The 18,163-nt window shown below is 51.0% G+C and overlaps 2 protein-coding genes across 4 annotated transcripts; one reads left to right on the top strand and one right to left on the bottom strand.

Moving 5' to 3' along the window:
- Positions 1 to 6,803: 6,803 nt before the first annotated feature.
- On the bottom strand, positions 6,804 to 8,160 carry LOC146254440 (uncharacterized). Its single transcript, XM_084676171.1, has one exon. It carries the CDS (start codon positions 8,077 to 8,079, stop codon positions 6,976 to 6,978), a length of 1,104 nt encoding a protein of 367 aa, XP_084532297.1. The 5' UTR covers positions 8,080 to 8,160; the 3' UTR covers positions 6,804 to 6,975.
- A 763-nt stretch (positions 8,161 to 8,923) lies between these two features.
- Positions 8,924 to 18,163, top strand: ankmy1 (ankyrin repeat and MYND domain containing 1). 3 transcript variants are annotated; one of them, XM_084675879.1, is made up of 18 exons: positions 8,933 to 9,664; positions 9,826 to 9,972; positions 10,161 to 10,373; positions 10,537 to 10,838; positions 11,209 to 11,425; positions 11,641 to 11,817; positions 12,230 to 13,158; positions 13,330 to 13,501; positions 13,763 to 13,903; positions 14,055 to 14,204; positions 14,353 to 14,460; positions 14,596 to 14,727; positions 14,835 to 14,948; positions 15,103 to 15,250; positions 15,473 to 15,551; positions 15,848 to 15,886; positions 15,976 to 16,130; positions 18,038 to 18,163. In XM_084675879.1, exons 1-18 carry the CDS (start codon positions 9,446 to 9,448, stop codon positions 18,112 to 18,114), a joined length of 3,519 nt encoding a protein of 1,172 aa, XP_084532005.1. In that variant the 5' UTR covers positions 8,933 to 9,445; the 3' UTR covers positions 18,115 to 18,163. The 3 variants fall into 3 exon arrangements, with proteins under 3 accessions (XP_084532003.1, XP_084532002.1, XP_084532005.1); XM_084675877.1 differs by having other exon boundaries at positions 8,924 to 9,664; positions 13,336 to 13,501; positions 15,473 to 15,886; XM_084675876.1 differs by having other exon boundaries at positions 8,926 to 9,664; positions 15,473 to 15,886.

Raw genomic sequence — 18,163 nt, 5'->3', positions numbered from 1 at the left:
GTGTGCCTGCCTGCCTGCCTGCATGTGACTGAACAGAAAGCTCATGTTGGTGTCTAGGAGGTGCTGCCTGGTGTGTGATGATGTCAGGGAAGGCTGTATATCTAGTGAATGGTCTGGCTGGCTGAAGAGCCCATCTCCTCTCATCTGAGTGGATCAGGAGGGTTGGGCCCGCTGCCAGAGACAGGCCTCTGATTTACACCTGCACAAACACACACACACACACACACACACACACACGCACATACGCACCCGTAAACGCACAAACGCACTACCGCTAAGAATTGTAAGACAGTTGAAATCGTCACGTTGTCATCAGCAATGACAGACGGTCTAACAGAAGTCGTCGGTGCTTAAAATGCCCCGTTGGGAGCCAATGAACCAGTGAGGGGGCGTTTATAGAGCTTTTTGAAGGAGGGCCTGAACATTCACTGTTTCCGGAGTCTATCAATCAAACACGATAGGGTGTTGAGAAAAGAGAGGGTCAAAAGATAGAGACAGACAAAGAGAGAGGGAGAGAGAGAATCAAATATTTCCCCTTATTTTTGTATTTAGATCAGCCTTCCAATGTTTCTCCCGCGCCGTGACTCTGCAGTGCGTCGGTCCGTTCGCTAATGAGCAAGATAATGAACCTGGACAGCGATGGTTTGGCCCGACATCAACACCTCCGTCATAATGACTATCGCAGCCAGAGCCGCTAACTAGCGGCGAGGCCAACTCCGGCACTCACACTGCACACTCCTGCTCAGCCATCCCAGGAGGAGTGACAGAAAACCAAAACCTTTTTGAAAGACTCTGTAAAAAATGTAAATGTGTCATATGCAACAAAAAAAAAGCTGGGAAGACAACCTCACGAAAGAAGTTCATGTTTTGAGGAAATAAGTGTTGATGAGGCAACACTGTCACTCTAACCCACCCCCCCCACACACACACACACACACACACACACACACACCTGTCTTTGTCCTCTATTCCTCGTGTGAGGTTTGGAAAACTGAGTAATAGTCATATTAAATATACTTCTGTTCGCCTCACAAAATAAATTCCATGATAATTTGTGCCCATATTTCCCTATACCTCTCATTCTACTTCTGTTTCTCTGCATCTTTCTCACAAGCTCTCACACACCCCTCTTTCTCTCCCCCCCTACCCCGCCCAAACGCTCTCTTTACTCTCGCCCCCTCTCTCTCCTCTCTGTCCCTGTGTATCTCACTCATCTTCTCTCTCTCTCTCTCTCTCTCTCTCTCTCTCTCTCTCTATTCCTCTCTCTCTCCCCCTCTCTCTCGGACTCCCTCCCTGGTAAGATGATGACCCTCCTGGAACATCCATCATGGCTGCTTAGAGGAGCCATATGCCTACAGCAGGACCCCGAGTACTCTGGCACAGTGCCTGCTCTTAAACAGCAGACAAATAATGCCCCATTATGTTACCTAATGCTGTTCCCCATCATATCCTCCAGAAAAGAATAGACCAGAATAGAACATAAGGCTGAGTGGTATTGCTGAAGGACAAGGCAAAAAACCTCAGTCCTTACATTTGCATACTATATAAACTGAAGAAAAAAAGAATGCCATGAAAGCGTGCAGAACCCAATGAGAACATGACAGCTCAAATGAACATTAACGGTGTCTTGTTTTACATTAGTATTCCATTATGATCCTGCTTAGACTCTTTCCTAAAAGGGCCGTCAACGGGGCCCGCTGTGAATCAGACCGGTGACAGTTGGCTGGGCGCGCCACCCCTGCATATCAATACTCTGAATGAAACCGAGCAGGGGAGGGAAAGCCCGCGACAGCCAGGCACAAAGAGTTTCTTTCAAAATGACCCTTTTTCTCTTTTGTTCTCCGATCAAAACCGTTCCGCTCGGGCAACCAAAGCTATCAGATATACCCGCAGAGGAAGGGTTGTGAGGAGTTAAATGCACCAGGGGACTTGCTTTAGTTTGACTTTTGGTATTTCTGCATCGGCAATTAAAGCTCTCCAATCGCTGTGATGGGCCTGCAGGGTCAGACAGGCGGCTGTCTGGTGGTCGGTCAGGTGGTCGGTCTGTGTTGCCATTCGTCCTGGTTCCGAGTCCAACAGCACTTATTAAAACCCAGGTCTTTTCTTAGCCCTGACCTCTCTTCCTCCTCCGTGACTTAATGTCAGATATAATTACAGGCTGGAAGCTGTGCCCTTGATGAGGTCAACTGTCAGGTGCATGAGTAATGATATGAACATAATGAACATGTTTTATACATGAGCTGACAGTTTCTTCTGCACGGTCAGTCAGCGTGTGTGGGTACTGCATATGTATGTATGTTTGCATGCATTTAGTTTACTCAGTGAGTGTGTTACTTTACTTTACTGAGGAAGTGTGTCTGTGTGTGTTGCATACAGTATGAATGTGGTCAGTGTGTGTGTGTGTGTGTGTGTGTGTGTGTGTGCCGAGGGGGTCACCACACCCACATCTGTCAATCTGTCGTCACGGTGACTGTGACACGTCTCCCTGAGGGGCCTGGCGATTATCCCAGCGTTCAGATATCAACGATGACAAGGTAAACGCATCCCGTCGACCTGTCCTCCAGCGCTACGGACTCCCACTGACTGTCACATCCTCACGTCGTCTCCATGTGATGGCCCATCCATAACGTGACCGGCCAGTCTGGGAGCAGCACAGGGAACATTCCACGTGTGAGTTTGTCCTTTCCGTCCCAGCAGGAACGCTTGATTTCGATGTTTTTGTTTGGAGTTCTGTCATGACAGATTATGTATTTTTTTCAGCAATGTAAAACGTTTGATCTTCGTTTTCTCTGTCTCCACCTTTCTCTGTATCTCCACCCAGCCATGGAGCACAAAGAGAGAGATAGGAAGAGAGAGAAAGGGAGAGGGACAGAGAGATGAGCTGTGTGTGTGTGTGTGTGTGTGTGTGTGTGTGTGTGCGAGGCGGGGCTTTTTAGCATTCCTGCTTTGTACGAATCAATACCTAATTACCTGAGAAATGCTCTGTTTTCACTCGAACCTCAAACTCAGCTGCCAGGACTCTGAGGCGCTGTGTGAGGACGGCAGGTGCAAGGTCGTTCTTACTTTCTGCCCTCTGTTGCCTGTCTGTCAGTCTCGCCTCACTTCCTGTTTCCTTCTGGTTTGTCACTTCCCTTCCTTTCATTTCCCACCCTGCTTTATCCTTCTGGGTCAGACAATGCAGGGTCTGCCCCAGACCAGAGTAACAGATAGGATTCTGCCCCAAACCAGAGTAATAGATAGAATTCTGCCCCAGACCAGAGTAACAGATAGGATTCTGCCCTAGACCAGAGTAACAGATAGGATTATGTCCCTAGACTAGAGTAACAGATAGGATTCTGCCCCAGACCAGAGGAACAGATAGGATTCTGCCCTAGACCAGAGTAACAGATAGGATTATGTCCCTAGACTAGAGTAACAGATAGGATTCTGCCCCAGACCAGAGGAACAGATAGGATTCTGCCCTAGACCAGAGTAACAGATAGGATTATGTCCCTAGACTAGAGTAACAGATAGGATTCTGCCCCAGAGCAGAGTAACAGGTTGACTGTCAATGCTGACATGTTTAAAACATTCTCCACTCAACCACACATGCACACACACAAACACACCAAATGCACCAAACACACATGGATCCAGACAACGACAACATTTGACCTTTGCTGAACAGGACTAGCGTGGGAAGCAAAAGGAGAAGGTGCCCCTATCTGGAAGTGTGTGCGTGTTTGCGTGTGTGTGAAATTGCATGTGTGCATGCTACGGCGTGCATGCGTGTGTGTGGGGGGGGGGGTACCTCTGGGGAAGAGACCAAAATAGAATGGCGTGATGGAGGAACCCATGCTGTCCACAAGCAGAAAGGCCAAAGGCAACAGTGAGGCGGGCCCAGCTAACCATACAGTCCAGTAACAGCCTGCCAACACCAGTCCTACTTCTGCCACATCCCCGGCAACTCTGCCTCCCCCTCCTACCTTCATACCCAGGCTGCGTTAGCGGCAACACCTGCCGGCAGGCCACTTTCTACCTGTCTACCAGGTCACCTGTCTGCTGTTAATCATCTCACTTCCTTGATTGCCGACAGGCTTTGTCTCTTCAAGCATCATCAAAGGGAAGGAGAGAGAGAGAGAGAGAGAGAGAGAGAGAGAGAGAGAGAGAGAGAGAGAGAGAGAGAGAGAGAGAGAGAGAGAGAGAGAGAGAGAGAGAGAGAGAGAGAGAGAGAGAGAGAGAGAGAGGGAGCGAGGGAGGGAGGGAGGGAGGGAGGGAGGGAGGGAGGGAGGGAGGGAGGGAGGGAGGGAGGGAGGGAGGGAGGGAGGGAGGGAGGGAGGGAGGGAGGGAGGGAGGGAGGGAGGGAGGGAAGAGCAGGGGCGAGTGAAGATTTGAGGTCACAGGCGGATCGTCACCGCGGGGAACAACAGAGAGGAAAGTGAAAGAGAAACGTCGGGGGGGGGGGGGGGAGGGGGGCGGTGTGAGGACAGCACATGACAGGAGAAAAGAAGAGAGACGGCACGGAGAAGATGAATTCAAACACACTGCTGATTGGACGAGCGTACTTGACTCTTTTGCTTTTTTTGTGGTCCTCATCCAGCATGTGAAGGCACCCTTAAGACACCCAGTAAATTAGCTCTCAAATGGAATCAGGCATTCAAACAGGATAGGCAAAGCTGTGACTGAAACAATGCAAGTTGCCTGCCTGTGGGTAGCTAGCTTTATCTAAACAACAGGGCTCCAATCACGACTATAAAGTTGCTTGGCATAAACAAGAGCCACTTTAATGACTTAATCAGCCAGTTCATTAGGCAGTCATCTGCCTGAAACAGAAGCTGCTTTCAATTAGTTAACAGTTGCAAGGAGGGCAGGTCATTCTGAAGGATCCCTGAAGTCAACGTTACAGTCACACACACACACACACACACACAAACATTGTTATTGGCAACTGGGAAGGTGGGGCTTGAAAAAGAAAAAAAAGTGAATATATGGCAAATGTTTTTTTCCCCTTTATATAACCTGGACCTACTCTCAGAACCAGAACATCATCAGAATCGATACTGTATTACCTTCCTGTGCCGAATTCAATATGTATAGGTTTCACAAGCTTTCATCATCATATATTTTCGGTGTAGCAATGCAGTCAGATGTCAACATATGGTGAGCATATTAAGAACACGATTCTACAGACGCCATGTGAAACGATTCATCATCTAGGACTGGACAGATCCAATCAATTATCAAATAGAAAAAAAAGTAATGAAACTGATGTTTTACAGAGCTGTGGGGCACGAGCAACTCTACGTGTAGAGGGGTCATCGCCACCAGACAAGAGCATCTGGCCGGTCCGTCACCCCGGTATTACACCCGCTGCCGCACCCGCAACCCTCAAGAGGACTGGTGCGAACTGCCCAGTTTTACAGCTCAAACGTTTAGTTAAAAGCTTAATTAAAACATAATGTGTTCGTTCGCTCATTGTTTAACTTACAATTACTTACTTAATAACGAGCCTACACTCGTTATACACAGCTGCGTGACCACCCCCAATCAAAATAAGTCCCATATTTACCTTCCACTGCGTAAACCGTGGTTAGCACGCACAGAATCAGAAGGAATTCCGCTGGCATGGCAAAGCCGCGCTGCCTCTTCACTGCCATTTGCATTTACAAAGAGGTTATAATCCTCCAACTGCCTCAGAATCGTATTCCAGTCGTGCGTATTTTGAGTCACATCTCAATCCGTCCTGTGCGCAATATGGAAAGCTTCGGCTGGAGACTGGAGGTAGCCTATGTCGGGAGTAAGAGAAGAGAAGCACACGGGATGCCAGACGGACAGTGCACCCCCCCTCCCCTCCTCCTCCAAGCCGCTTCTCACACCCCTTTAACACCTCGTGTCCAATCACAAATAGTAGATAGCAGACCTCAAATCCATCGCAACAGTCCCATACCTACAGTCCCTCTGGTCGGGAATTCACCACCTGCATGGGAGCAGCGACGACTAGTGGCTTGTGGTTGGCATTGCATGGACGTGGATTCTGCGGGTGTTTGCATTAAATGTAGGTTTTTATAAGAGAGAGATATCATGATCGGATTTGTCTAATGCTTATGGTTTATGTTGTCAAATAAATCCATGAAGTTCACTATCTTTAATATTTGCTTGTCACGATGTTATATGGCAAATCAACAACCGGTTATGACATACTGATTTGCTATCCGACCTAATATGAGAGTGAATTATATCGCGGATACGTGACAGAATCTATAATATTTAGGGCCTTCCTGTCAGATTTACACTTTTGATTGAACATGGTCGTAAATCTTTGTTAGCTCTGCTTGGTGGAGAGTCAAATACTTATTTGTATACCAACACAATTTGTCATAATCGTGTGGTGTATCTGATATGAAAACAATTAATGTCGGCTACAGTATTAACATGTTTTATTGGGTGACAGACAATATTTGATAGCCAGCGCTAGCCACCTCTCATGTAGAAGTGAAATAAATGACTCGTGAGAAACTGTGAAGCAGTCTAGACAGTCTGACATAATGGCTGATTATGTGTAATCATTGGATTCTCTACTCTGTCCCCCTTTCTGACTCACCTACTCTCCACACACACACACACACAAACACACACACGCAAAGTATGACACAGCTGCTCCAGTAGATGGCAGACTCACATCTCCTTCTCTCCTCGAGGGACGTGCTGGAACACAGAGTACAGCGTTGCACCATTCACACACACACACACACACACACACACACAAACAAACAAACAAACCCATGCACACTCAAACATATAGACACACAAATACACGTACACACTTTGAATGATTTCCTCATATATGGATAGATGTTTATTACAATATAACCACATTCTGTGTTGTGTGTAAGGTGAAACAACTAGAATGCACCTTCATCACCATCCACTGCATTAAAAGTAACCACAGTCAAAAATCTATCCTTGTTAAATCAGTAGGTCATTTATCCGCTCCAATCACTGCTTCAACTCAAAGCCTTCCTGTTGTGAGAGGAGCCTGTCAAAGTACTTCTCGCTGTGGTGGAAAAAGTCTCGTATCTGTTCCAGGTCCTGAGCGGCTATGATGCGTGTGACTAGGGCGTCCGCTATGGCTGGGGACTCACAAGGACGATGCCGCACACTATGGGACACGTTCCTTAACGGCTCCAACACCAGCAGCCCCAACCTGGACCCAACTAGCCCCAACTCTGCTCTGGGTCCTAGTGCTGGTCCAATTGTTCCTCTGGGTTCCAGTACAGGTCCCGATGCTCCGCTGGATTCGGACTGTCCGCTGTTTCCGCTGGGTCCTAGTGCCTGGCCTGTGCCTCTGCTGGCTGCTCGTTTCGGGGCCATCTCCAGGGCGTTCCTGCGCAGGTAGGCGGTGTAGCCCTGAACCAGGTGAGAGAAGCCCGTCCTATAGGAGAGACGCAGCGACTCTGCTGAGCCGCGAGGCACCGACCCCAGCCGGATCTGGTGGACCCTGAGGTGCAGGTGGAACGCAGCCCCGGCCAGCCACTGCCTCATGGCAACCGAGCCCATCCGCTTCTTCTTGGTCATCCTCTCGTAGTGGTCGAGCAGCTCGTACTTGAGCCCCTGGTCGTAGAGCTCCGTCATTTCCGACATCTTCTCCGTGTTGTTGGCGAGGCCCGGCACCTGCTGGAGGTAGCTGCCGATGATGGAGCCGATCCTGGAGGAGTTACGGATTCCCGAGACCCTCTGGACGTGGTCGATGGTTGCGGCGCTGCCTCCGCCTCCCTGGTGTTTGACCCGGTGGGCCAGGACATCCAGGAGCACAGACAGGGACAAAGCCACCACACCCACCCCTCCGTAGGTTACCTTGGTGCTGCCCCCGAAGGCAGACGTCAGGCCCTGGCTGAAGGTTTCCAGCTGGCTGGCAGACAGGCTCTGCTGGAGGGAGGAGTACTGGTGGTTCAGGGCAGAGGAGGAGTCCAGGGAGAGGAAGGAGGTCAGGGTGTCATCCAGGGAGATGTCAGGGATGATGCCTCCCTCCCTGGCGACAGAGAACAGCTCCTGGATGGTGGAGGAGGAAGGGAGGCAGAGGTTGTTTCCTATGATGATCATTTTGTCTTGTTTTGTCTCAGTCTGTCTGCCTCCCCTGTTCTTTCTGCTCACCTTTTGGTTTCTTTGTCTGTTTGTCTGTGTTCCCTTTTTGGCATGCAAAAAAGAAAACTTTGTTTACTCTCTCTCTCTCTCTCTCTCTCTCACACACACAAAATCTGACTGTTGACTCTTTCCAATGATTTTTGTGCAATCTGAACTTTATTCTAGGGACCAAAAGCCAAGCAAAGATAGGCACGGAAAGTATGTTTACTATGTGTGTGTGTGTTGAGGGGGGGGGGGGGGGGGGGGTCGTGCACTGAGTAAAATATATATCCGTAAACCATTTTGGTGCTGCAATTCAGATACCAAAACGGCTTGGTTCACCACAGGAAATAATTGTGCAGGTTTAGTTTTTGTTTGAAACTGTGGATCAACCAGGATGATAGAGCGATACTTTGCTTCTCAGAGTAATTAATTTTACATGAAGGACCTACAGAAACACAGGAGGCGGGTTCAAGTGGAGATGACGTTGAGATGGATCTTTTACTGGTGTCAAATTACAGCATGAACATGAGGCGCGTGCGCACACACACGCGCAAAGGGTTACACTTCAGTGGACATGTAAAGCAGTAGCCTACTTAGCCTACTTACACTTAAGTATAATCCTTTTCCAAATAATTACGGTTTACTCTTTATTACACTGCTAAAGCCATGGCCTCTAACTCAATGTAACAGTACCAAAAAAAGTTTTTAAAAGGTTGAGAAAAAAGAAGCACAATATTGCATCATTGATCAGTAAGGAGGACTCTATAATGCTGTACTCTAGCCTAGAGCTGTACTCTAGAGCGACTTCTCTGTTCTCCTCTCTCCTCTCCTCCTCTCTCATCTCCTCTCCTTTCACTTCACGTGAGTAAGGACAGTCTGAATTATTTCCTAAACGGCTCCTCATAGATTGTCTTGGCAGAATCAGGGCAATGGATGCTCCGTAAGGGAGTTTTTCACCATGGGGCGCCGCAGTTGTCAGGGAAAGCTGTCAGCGTTCGAAACATTCTTTAGAGACTCGGCAGTCACCAATGAAAATACCTGCTTTATTTGTACATGTCTGGCGGTTCAAACCACTGGATTTATTAGAAACTTCGCCAACTTCTTGCTGTTTATTTCACAATTGCCAGGAGCGCTCAAACAGTGTGCGGGCTGGTTTGTGAATGATTAAATACAAGTTTCCCTTCTTGGTTGTCAGGGCAACCTTCACTGACAAGCTGACGGCGGAGTACAACAGAAACGCTAGCGGACTTGTTTTTATTTGCCAAAATTATGCATGCAGCCTGCAGACTGTTTAATAGTTGAGACTCTTCTTGGGCTATTCTAAGAATACGCTCTAACAATCATGACAACACTTCCAAGTGTTGCACCGATAGCTCCTGTCGAGTGTGAACCACGGGCAGGTGGTAACGAGTACACACTAAGTTACCTAGGTCGACAAGATGGATGTGCAAAGCGAAACGGACCCGGGGTTCAGAAATGGTCTGACGGATCCAAATATGAAGGGGAATTTCTCAAAGATTTAAAGCATGGCTCAGGAACATTCACCTGGGTAAACGGAGAGGTAATCTATGGGCATGACTGGAACAGGTGTTCATAGACTGTTAATATTATGGTCCATCTGTTGTCTAGTCAACATTGTGTTGTCACTTGCCTGTGGACTTCGCAGTTGTTCAAGCAATTTAGAGTATGAATCTACTGTAAATTGTCTGTTGTCTTGGATAGTTTTACCAGGGCACATTCTACAAAGATTATCGTCATGGCAAAGGAACGTATACTTGGCCGGGAGGCCACAAGTTTGTTGGGAAGTTCTATTTGAACAGAAAGGAGGGCTATGGGCTGCAAGTCTTTCCTGACGGATCCACATTCCAGGTAAAAAACATAATTAGCCCTACAATATTTATTTTTAAATCACAGCCTACTTCTGGAAGTACTTCCAATATAGACACATCCAGTAGAAGTACTTCCAGGGTAGAATGGTGCACAAATTGAAGACAGAGGTGTCGTGTGGAGGGGCTGTGTTTCTGAGGTACTTCTCCTGGTGTCCCTCACATCTCCAGGGCTTGTACCGTGCCGACGAGCGCTTCGGTCCAGGGGTCATGACCTACCCCGACGGCCGTCAGGACGTGGGCCTGTGGCACCGAGAGAGGCTCCTCCGCCTGTGCACCTCCCTGGAGGGGGGCTTCACCCTCCGAGACTTCCCCGAGCACTACATGCCCCGCTCTATCGCCAAGACAGACCCCTGGAACCAGAATCCATACCACGGCCTCTCGGTACTGTACTGATCAAGTGGGAGAAGTTTCACCCTACAGGATCACAGAAAAGTTCAGAAAAACATGCTCAAGTATTAAAGTCTTAAACTGTGTTGTAGGGTATGGTGTGGTTTGGTAGGGTACAGCATGATATAGTACAGTATGGTATGATATTGTATTTCAGAGCAAGGCTTTAGCAGGGGGTCTGTTGGGGTGCCAGGGCCCCTGGCCAGGCCCCGCTGGGTCCAGCACAGACCCCCTGCTCTTCCCCTACAAGGAGCTCTTGAGGGACGAGCGCTTCATTCTACCCCCAGACATCGAGGGCTACTCCACGGACTCGGACCACCTGCCCATCCCCTGGGGCCTGCGCAGGGAGCTGGACCACATGTTCTTCGGAGAGAACTGCGAAGGGCCAGACACCGACCCGGCCGCCATCGCTGCCCTTCCCCTGCAGCGGCGCATGCAGGTCCACATCCACAAGCACAGGTCAGGGGCTCTCACTGCTCAACACAGCCTCACATTTCGTAATTTAGTCACTTAGCAGACGCTCTTATCCAGAGCGACTTACAGTAAGTACAAGGACATTCACCCTTGAGGCAAGTAGGGTGAAGTGCCTTGCCCAAGGACACAACGTCATTTGGCAGGGGCCGGGAATCGAACCAACAACTTTCTAATTAATAGCCCGACTCCCTCACCGCTCAGCCATCTGACCGGTGGCTCACGTTTAAGTCCTTCCAAATCGAGGACATGGTCGCTGAAGGTGGTCATGGTATTAATGAGGTGTTATATTCAAGATGTCATTGTTTTGAACGATTAGGTTGTCACGGTGTGACGGTGGGTGTGTCCTCCGCCGCAGGTTTGAAGCAGAGGGGCGGGACTGGGACGTCCAGGCCGTCCTATCAGAGAACAGGGAGCGCTTCGGCCCCAAGGGCCCTCTGGAGGTCCGCTCCGAGCGCCTCATTCAGGAGGCGTTGCTAGGCAACCCCCAGAGCGTCTACCACATCCTGAGAGACAAGAAGGTTCACCCCGATGTGGGCGATGCCCGAGGGCATACTGCGCTCATCGCTGCCACGGTAACACACACGCCTTTAGCCTTGAGCCTTCATCAGTCTTAATTTGAAGCATCGATCAAAAAGATGAAACAGTCATTTAATATCTATAATGTAATATTAACATTTACTTATTGGATGTTTCTTACGATTTTGGATATGTAATGCATTTATTTTGTTTGCACTCGTGTGTGTGTGTGTGTGCGTGCGCGGGTGTGTGCTCTTGTGCACATGTGCAGATGAACAGCCACAAGGATGTCATTCACCTGCTGCTGGACAGTGGAGCGGACGTCAACAAGCTGAACAGCGAGGGCATGTCTGCCCTGGCCGTGTGTCACATCCTCTACTACCCCATCCAGACGCTGCACCGCACAGTGGCTGAGAGGGACCCCCTGAGGCCTCCGCTCAAGTCCCAGGTACACCCGTCTCTGGGTTAGCCCAGCGTCCTGTCAGCCTGGCTGTGGGCGGCTCTCCAGAGCTCGTCGAGACAGAGCCTGATCCAAACTCAAATGGATGCTGGCGTGAGATCGGTTCCCAGAAACGGTTTCAGTGTCTGGTAGAGACACTGTATGTGTTCAGGGAGTCAGGTGGCTGAGCGGTTAGGGAATCGGGGCTAGTAATCTGAACGCCAGTTCGATTCCCGGCCGAGCCAAATGACGTTGTGTCCTTGGGCAAGGCACTTCACCCTACTTGCCTCGGGGGGAATGTCCCTGTACTTACTGTAAGTCGCTCTGGATAAGAGCGTCTGCTAAATGACTACATGTAAATGTATTCACTACTCGTCATCTAGCAGTGATGCACAGCTGTAACCTGTTCTTGGTCGTGCAGGTAAACAAGTTGCAGTCCTGGACCCAGGGCTGCCCAGTGGAGAGAAGAACCCTCCGAGACAAGACCCCAGAACCCAGATCCAAGACCGGAACACCACAGGATCACCAGGACCGACAGGCTGCCGGCAGAAGTCCGGATGACCACAACCACCAGGACCGTGCTGAGGATGAGCCCGCAGGCCAGGATGATGACGCTCCTGGACCAGGGAAAGGTCCGGAGAGCGAAGGGTCCGGAGAGATAGACCAGAGCTTCTATAGTGACCAATATGAGAAGGATAGCCAGGATTCACCGGACACTAGCGTCATGGAGAAGACAGAGGAGACAGAGAAACTGGAGGAGGATGGAGATGAGAGAGAGAACAGGGAGGGGAGAGAGAACAGGGAGGAGAGAGAGAACAGGGAGGAGAGAGAGAACAGGGAGGAGAGAGAGAACAGGGAGGAGAGAGAGAACAGGGAGGGGAGAGAGAACAGGGAGGAGAGAGAGAACAGGGAGGAGAGAGAGGGTGAAGATGATGAAAACGAGGAGGATCCCGAAAGAGAGGACGAGGAGGAGAGCGAGGCGGCGGGGCACGGAGAGGAGGGTGAGGAGCGAGGGATGAGGCAGACGGGTGAGGAGGAAGGGGAGGAGGGAGTGGAGGAGGGAGGGGAGAGCGAGGAGAACGCCGTCCAGGTTCTGGATGGAGTCATGCCTGTGGGCTCCGTGTCCTGGAGGGAGGGGGCCAGGTCCCTGGAGGGAGGGGGGAGCCAGGGAGTCAGCATGACCGAGCAGCATACCTTCAACTCGGCCCGCTCGGTCGCCAGTTTCCCCATCCTGGTCTCGGAGGAAGTGATGCAGCAGACTGCCGAGGCCTTGAGCCGGACGGGCCTGGTGTCGTCGGTCGATACCGATCCTCAGGAGACAGTCCGCAAGATGGCGCTGATCAAGACAGAGTGAGTCTGGGCCTGACGTAACACATGTTAGACTCTACCAGGAACTCGATGGCAAACACAGAGATAGCTGCCTGGTAACTAGCTGTAGCTAGCTCGAATAGTCGTTGTTAGCTGTGTGCAGTCATGGTTGGCTGCTAGCGGTCAGGTTATTGATGCTAACCCTGTGGTCAGGCACAGAGCCCGCTGGGCCACCATGACGCTGCTGCTGGACCGGGGGGCGGACCCCAATGCCTCCAGGGTCCCAATGCCCGTCCTGTTTCTGGCCACCAAGGCAGGCGACATCGAGGGCGTTCGTAGGCTCTTAGAGTGTGGAGCACGCACTGATATAGCCCTGCCTCCAGAGGTAGCCAATCACCTTCTCCCTCCCTCCCTCCCTCCCTCCCTCCCTCCCTCCCTCCCTCCCTCCCTCCCTCCCTCCCTCCCTCCCTCCCTCCCTCCCTCCCTCCCTCCCTCCCTAGCTCCCTCCCTCCCTCCCTCCCTCCCTCCCTCCCTCTCTCTCTGTCCTCAGTTCTCCAAACTCTTCCCTTTAATCCTCCCCTCTCTCCTCGACAAACAAACCCAGTCAAAGACTCGTCTCTGTCGTCTCTCTCCCCGCGTGTTGCAGCAAAACGGCCTGTACCCGCTGCACATCGCCGCGGCGTTGCCGGGGGTGGAGGGTCCCAGGATCACCGAGCTGCTGCTTCACGCCGTGGCCAACCCCGACGTCCGAGCCCAGGACGAACACGAGGTCTTCCACCTGGACAAGGTCGGCATGGAGACGGCAGAAACGCACAGACCAGCACACTCAGACAGACTGAAGAATGAATATCTATGCTGGAGTCTCTCTTAAATGTCAATACCTTACCAAATTTTTACAGCACTTTACAACACTTTATAACACTTTCCGACACATACAGAACACAGTGGAGCCTCTGGCTGGGTTTGGGAACAAGTCTGTCATCTCCTCCAGCCTCCCCTCGTACTTCCACTCCACCTCCAGGGAGCCCCCTGCTGAGGGGGGCAGGACCGCCCTCCATGTGGCCTGTCAGAGGGACTGCGACTACACCGTGAGTCCAGCGATACCTCACCTCACCGGGCAGCATTTGTCTGGGTTAAGTCCCCTTAAAAAAAAAAAAATACTCGAATCCTGTTTGTGTGTTTCTGAGAGCTAGAATCTGATTGTGGTGTTTTGTATTGTGCGTTGCGGTGTTTCAGAACGCCAGAGAGGTGGTGTCTCTGCTCCTGTCGCACAAGGCCAGCAGCAACCTGCTCTGGAGCGGCCACTCCCCGCTCTCCCTGGCCATCGCCAGCGGCAACGACCTGGTAAGAACACAGCAGGGGGTATTTATAGAATAAACAATACCCGTAAATGCTCTCAGAAGCTGATGGAGAACCGCCTCCGTTTTCCCACACGGAAAACACATCTGTGATCTGTCGCCTGTCGCCCCCCCCAACCAGGCCCTGGATGAGCTGCTGGCAGGGGGGGCAGACCCAAACCTACCCCTCACCCGCAGGGTGGGCAGTGCCCTGTGTGCCATGACCAACATCCACTACGACTGTGGAGCTCATCCCCGCAACAGAACCAAGCTGGTACGCAACACCAGAGCACATCTCACACACACACACACACACACACACACACACACACACAACACACACAGGAAGTGGAAGCTGAGTGCTGTTGTCTACCCGCTCAGCTGGAGAAGCTGATGAAGGCTGGTGCCAACATCATGATGCCCGTGGTGGTGGGCGAGGGCCGCAGGTTAGCCGTGGGCACCGCCGTGGACTACGCCCACTACACCTTCCAACAGGTACCCACCCCGCCCACCCCCTCCTCACCCCACCACCCCTAGCAGTCAACAACCTCCACCCCACTCTGGGGGTCTCTACACAGTACAGCACAGTCCATACAGTACCCTGATCCAGATCAAGCAGAATAGCTAGCCTGTCTTTGCCCTCCTCCAGGACTGGCGCATCGCCCACACGCCGTACCACGCCCTGAACCCGCGCGAGCGCGAGGCCTACAATGCCCGCAAGCAGACGCTCAGCCTGATGGGAGACCTGCTGAGGCAGGCCGTGGTGCGGCTGGAGCGCCAACGCCTCGACAGGGAAGGTGTGTGTGTGAGCGTGTGTGTGTGTGATCGTGTGTGTGTGTGTGTGAGCGTGTGTGTGTGTGTGAGCGTGTGTGTGTGTGTGAGCATGTGTGTGTGTGTGAGCGTGTGTGTCCTTTCCGAACTGTCTGTGTATTAATTGGCGTCTGTCACACTCCACTGCTTGTGTGTGTGTGTGTGTGTGTGTGTGTGTCCAACGGATGTGTTTGTGTATCCTGGAGCAGGTGTCACAGTCTCCCAGTTCAGGGCTGGCAGAATGGAGGAGCAGCCCAGCACAGACTCCATACAGGCCGAAGACTACAGGTGTACTCCAAACGACATACTACACACTGCACACTCCTCGATTCATAGTGTACACTACACACACGTGCTGTCATCCTGTCTCTCTCCTCTCTCTCTCTCCCCTCCCTTTCTCCTCTCTCTCTCCTCTCTCTCCCTTTCTTCTCTCTCTCTCTCTCCTCTCTTTTTTTCTCAGTTTCTCACGCTCTGTCTATTTACCACTTTATCACTTTCCCCGTCTATGTCGTTCTATATCCTCTCTCTCTTTCCCTCTCTCTTTCTATGTATCTCTTCCTCAATCTCTCATCTTGTCGTTTCAGGCTGGCCAATAGGAGAGACAGCAGAACGCAGAACGTCAGGTACCCTCTCACGGTCCACCCAGTCAACTAACGTTAGCGTGAGCGCGCGCACGGCGACCTATACCTGTCTTTCTTCCTCCCCCAACCAGGAAGTCTCTGTTCAAGTACTGCTACCAGTGCGGGCGCTCGGTGGGCGTGGCCCTGGCGGCCTGCAGCCGCTGCCACGAGGTGTTCTATTGCAGCAAGACCTGCAAGATGAAGGCGTGGAACGAGCGGCACAAGGAGGAGTGCGTCCGCGTGTCAGGTCGGACGGAGCGGCGTTTCGGACTGACCGATTAAACCACACTGGCTCTGAATCTATTATCTCGAGTTACATTTACATTTTGTCATTTAGCAGACGCTCTTATCCAGAGCGACTTACAGTAAGTACAGGGACATTCCCTCCTCCCCCCTCCCCCCTCCCCCCCTCCCCCCCCCCCGAGGCAAGTAGGGTGAAGTGCCTTGGCCAAGGACACAAGGTCATTTTGCACGGCCGGCAATTGAACCGGCAACCTTCTGATTAATAGCCCGATTCCTAAACCGGTCAGCCATCCGACTCCGAGTTAGTTACTGACCGACGCTCGACGCCGCTGGCGTTCAAGGGCATTACTGTTTTCAGCCACTAGATGGCGGTCTGATACCGTTGCTGCTTACCACACACTGCTGAAGACTGCACATAGAAGGGATTGGTTATGCACGGGATGTCTCTCGTCTAATTGGTCAGAGCTTAGGCTGAAACCCCCTAGATCTAAGCAACTAGATCCTTCCCAATGCTAAGTCACTTCTGATGTGGCATGCATGAAACTGTCAATGATGTGGTACAGCACAAGGACGTTCAGTCACAACTGGAAGGGTGCAGTAAGTCAGGATGTGTGTGGGCGTGTGTGTGTTTGAGTGATCCCTGTGCGTATTATCCATCACAGGGGTCAGCTACAGTGATGACACTGTATGGAGGATATATGACTGAATGTGCCACGATAGGGTCAAAGGTCGCAATACTGTAGAACGTAACAGGGTAGGCCTGGTAGGGTAGGATATATTCGATCGGTATAGTCATAATACAGACGACTCTAACCTCTAGAACACCAGGTGGAATCAGTGTAAATCGAGGTTGTGAATCCACCAGGTCCTCAGTGTGTTTGGATGTGTGAGGAAGAGGGTTCAGCCTGACAAATGTCTCTCTGTCTGTGTCTGTCTGTGTGTCTATCTGTCTGTGTGTCTGTCTGTGTGTCTGTCTGTGTCTGTCTGTGTCTCTGTCTGTGTGTCTATCTGACTGTGTGTCTGTCTGTGTGTCTGTCTGTGTGTCTATTTGTCTGTGTGTCTGTCTGTGTCTGTCTGTGTGTCTGTCTGTGTGTCTGTCTGTGTCTGTCTGTGTGTCTGTCTGTGTGTCTGTCTGTGTGTCTATCTGACTGTGTGTCTATCTGACTGTGTGTCTGTCTGTGTGTCTGTCTGTGTGTCTGTCTGTGTCTGTCTATGTGTCTGTCTGTGTGTCTGTCTGTGTGTCTGTCTGTGTTTCTGTCTGTGTGTCTGTCTGTGTGTCTATCTGACTGTGTGTCTGTCTGTGTGTCTATTTGTCTGTGTGTCTGTCTGTGTCTGTCTGTGTGTCTGTCTGTGTGTCTGTCTGTGTGTCTATCTGACTGTGTGTCTGTCTGTGTGTCTGTCTGTGTGTCTATTTGTCTGTGTGTCTGTCTGTGTGTCTGTCTGTGTGTCTATTTGTCTCTGTGTCTGTCTGTGTGTCTGTCTGTGTGTCTGTCTGTGTGTCTATCTGACTGTGTGTCTGTCTGTGTGTCTGTCTGTGTGTCTATTTGTCTGTGTGTCTGTCTGTGTGTCTGTCTGTGTGTCTATTTGTCTGTGTGTCTGTCTGTGTGTCTGTCTGTGTCTGTCTATGTGTCTGTCTGTGTGTCTGTCTGTGTGTCTGTCTGTGTGTCTGTCTGTGTGTCTGTCTGTGTGTCTGTCTGTGTCTGTCTATGTGTCTGTCTGTGTGTCTGTCTGTGTGTCTGTCTGTGTCTGTCTGTGTCTGTCTATGTGTCTGTCTGTGTGTCTGTCTGTGTGTCTGTCTGTGTCTGTCTATGTGTCTGTCTGTGTGTCTGTCTGTGTCTGTCTATGTGTCTGTCTGTGTGTCTGTCTGTGTGTCTGTCTGTGTGTCTGTCTTGCCGTTGCTCGTCTCCACAGGCAACAAACGCCTGAGCCTGGCACAGAAAGTTCTGGAGACACACGAGGACCTGAAGGAGAACTACAGCTTCATTTAATCCACCGACACCATTTACAGATTATATTAAAACTCGATGGGCATATTTC

Source organism: Hypomesus nipponensis, chromosome 16, assembly GCF_054491055.1.
Source record: "Hypomesus nipponensis isolate SF chromosome 16, ASM5449105v1, whole genome shotgun sequence".
NCBI classification, from domain to species: Eukaryota; Metazoa; Chordata; class Actinopteri; order Osmeriformes; family Osmeridae; genus Hypomesus; species Hypomesus nipponensis.
The sequence above is the reverse complement of the archived record's forward strand: the minus strand, read 5'-3'. Positions and strand labels throughout refer to the sequence as shown.

What these genes read in the sequence shown, in the direction of transcription:
- LOC146254440 (XM_084676171.1), bottom strand. Translation starts at nt 8,079, where the DNA reads ATGATCATCATAGGAAACAACCTCTGCCTCCCTTCCTCCTCCACCATC.
- ankmy1 (XM_084675876.1), top strand. Translation starts at nt 9,446, where the DNA reads ATGACAACACTTCCAAGTGTTGCACCGATAGCTCCTGTCGAGTGTGAA. An exon ending in TCACCTGGGTAAACGGAGAG is followed by an intron (nt 9,665 to 9,825) that starts GTAATCTATGGG and finishes TGTCTTGGATAG; the next exon opens with TTTTACCAGGGCACATTCTA. An exon ending in GTCCACATCCACAAGCACAG is followed by an intron (nt 10,839 to 11,208) that starts GTCAGGGGCTCT and finishes CCTCCGCCGCAG; the next exon opens with GTTTGAAGCAGAGGGGCGGG.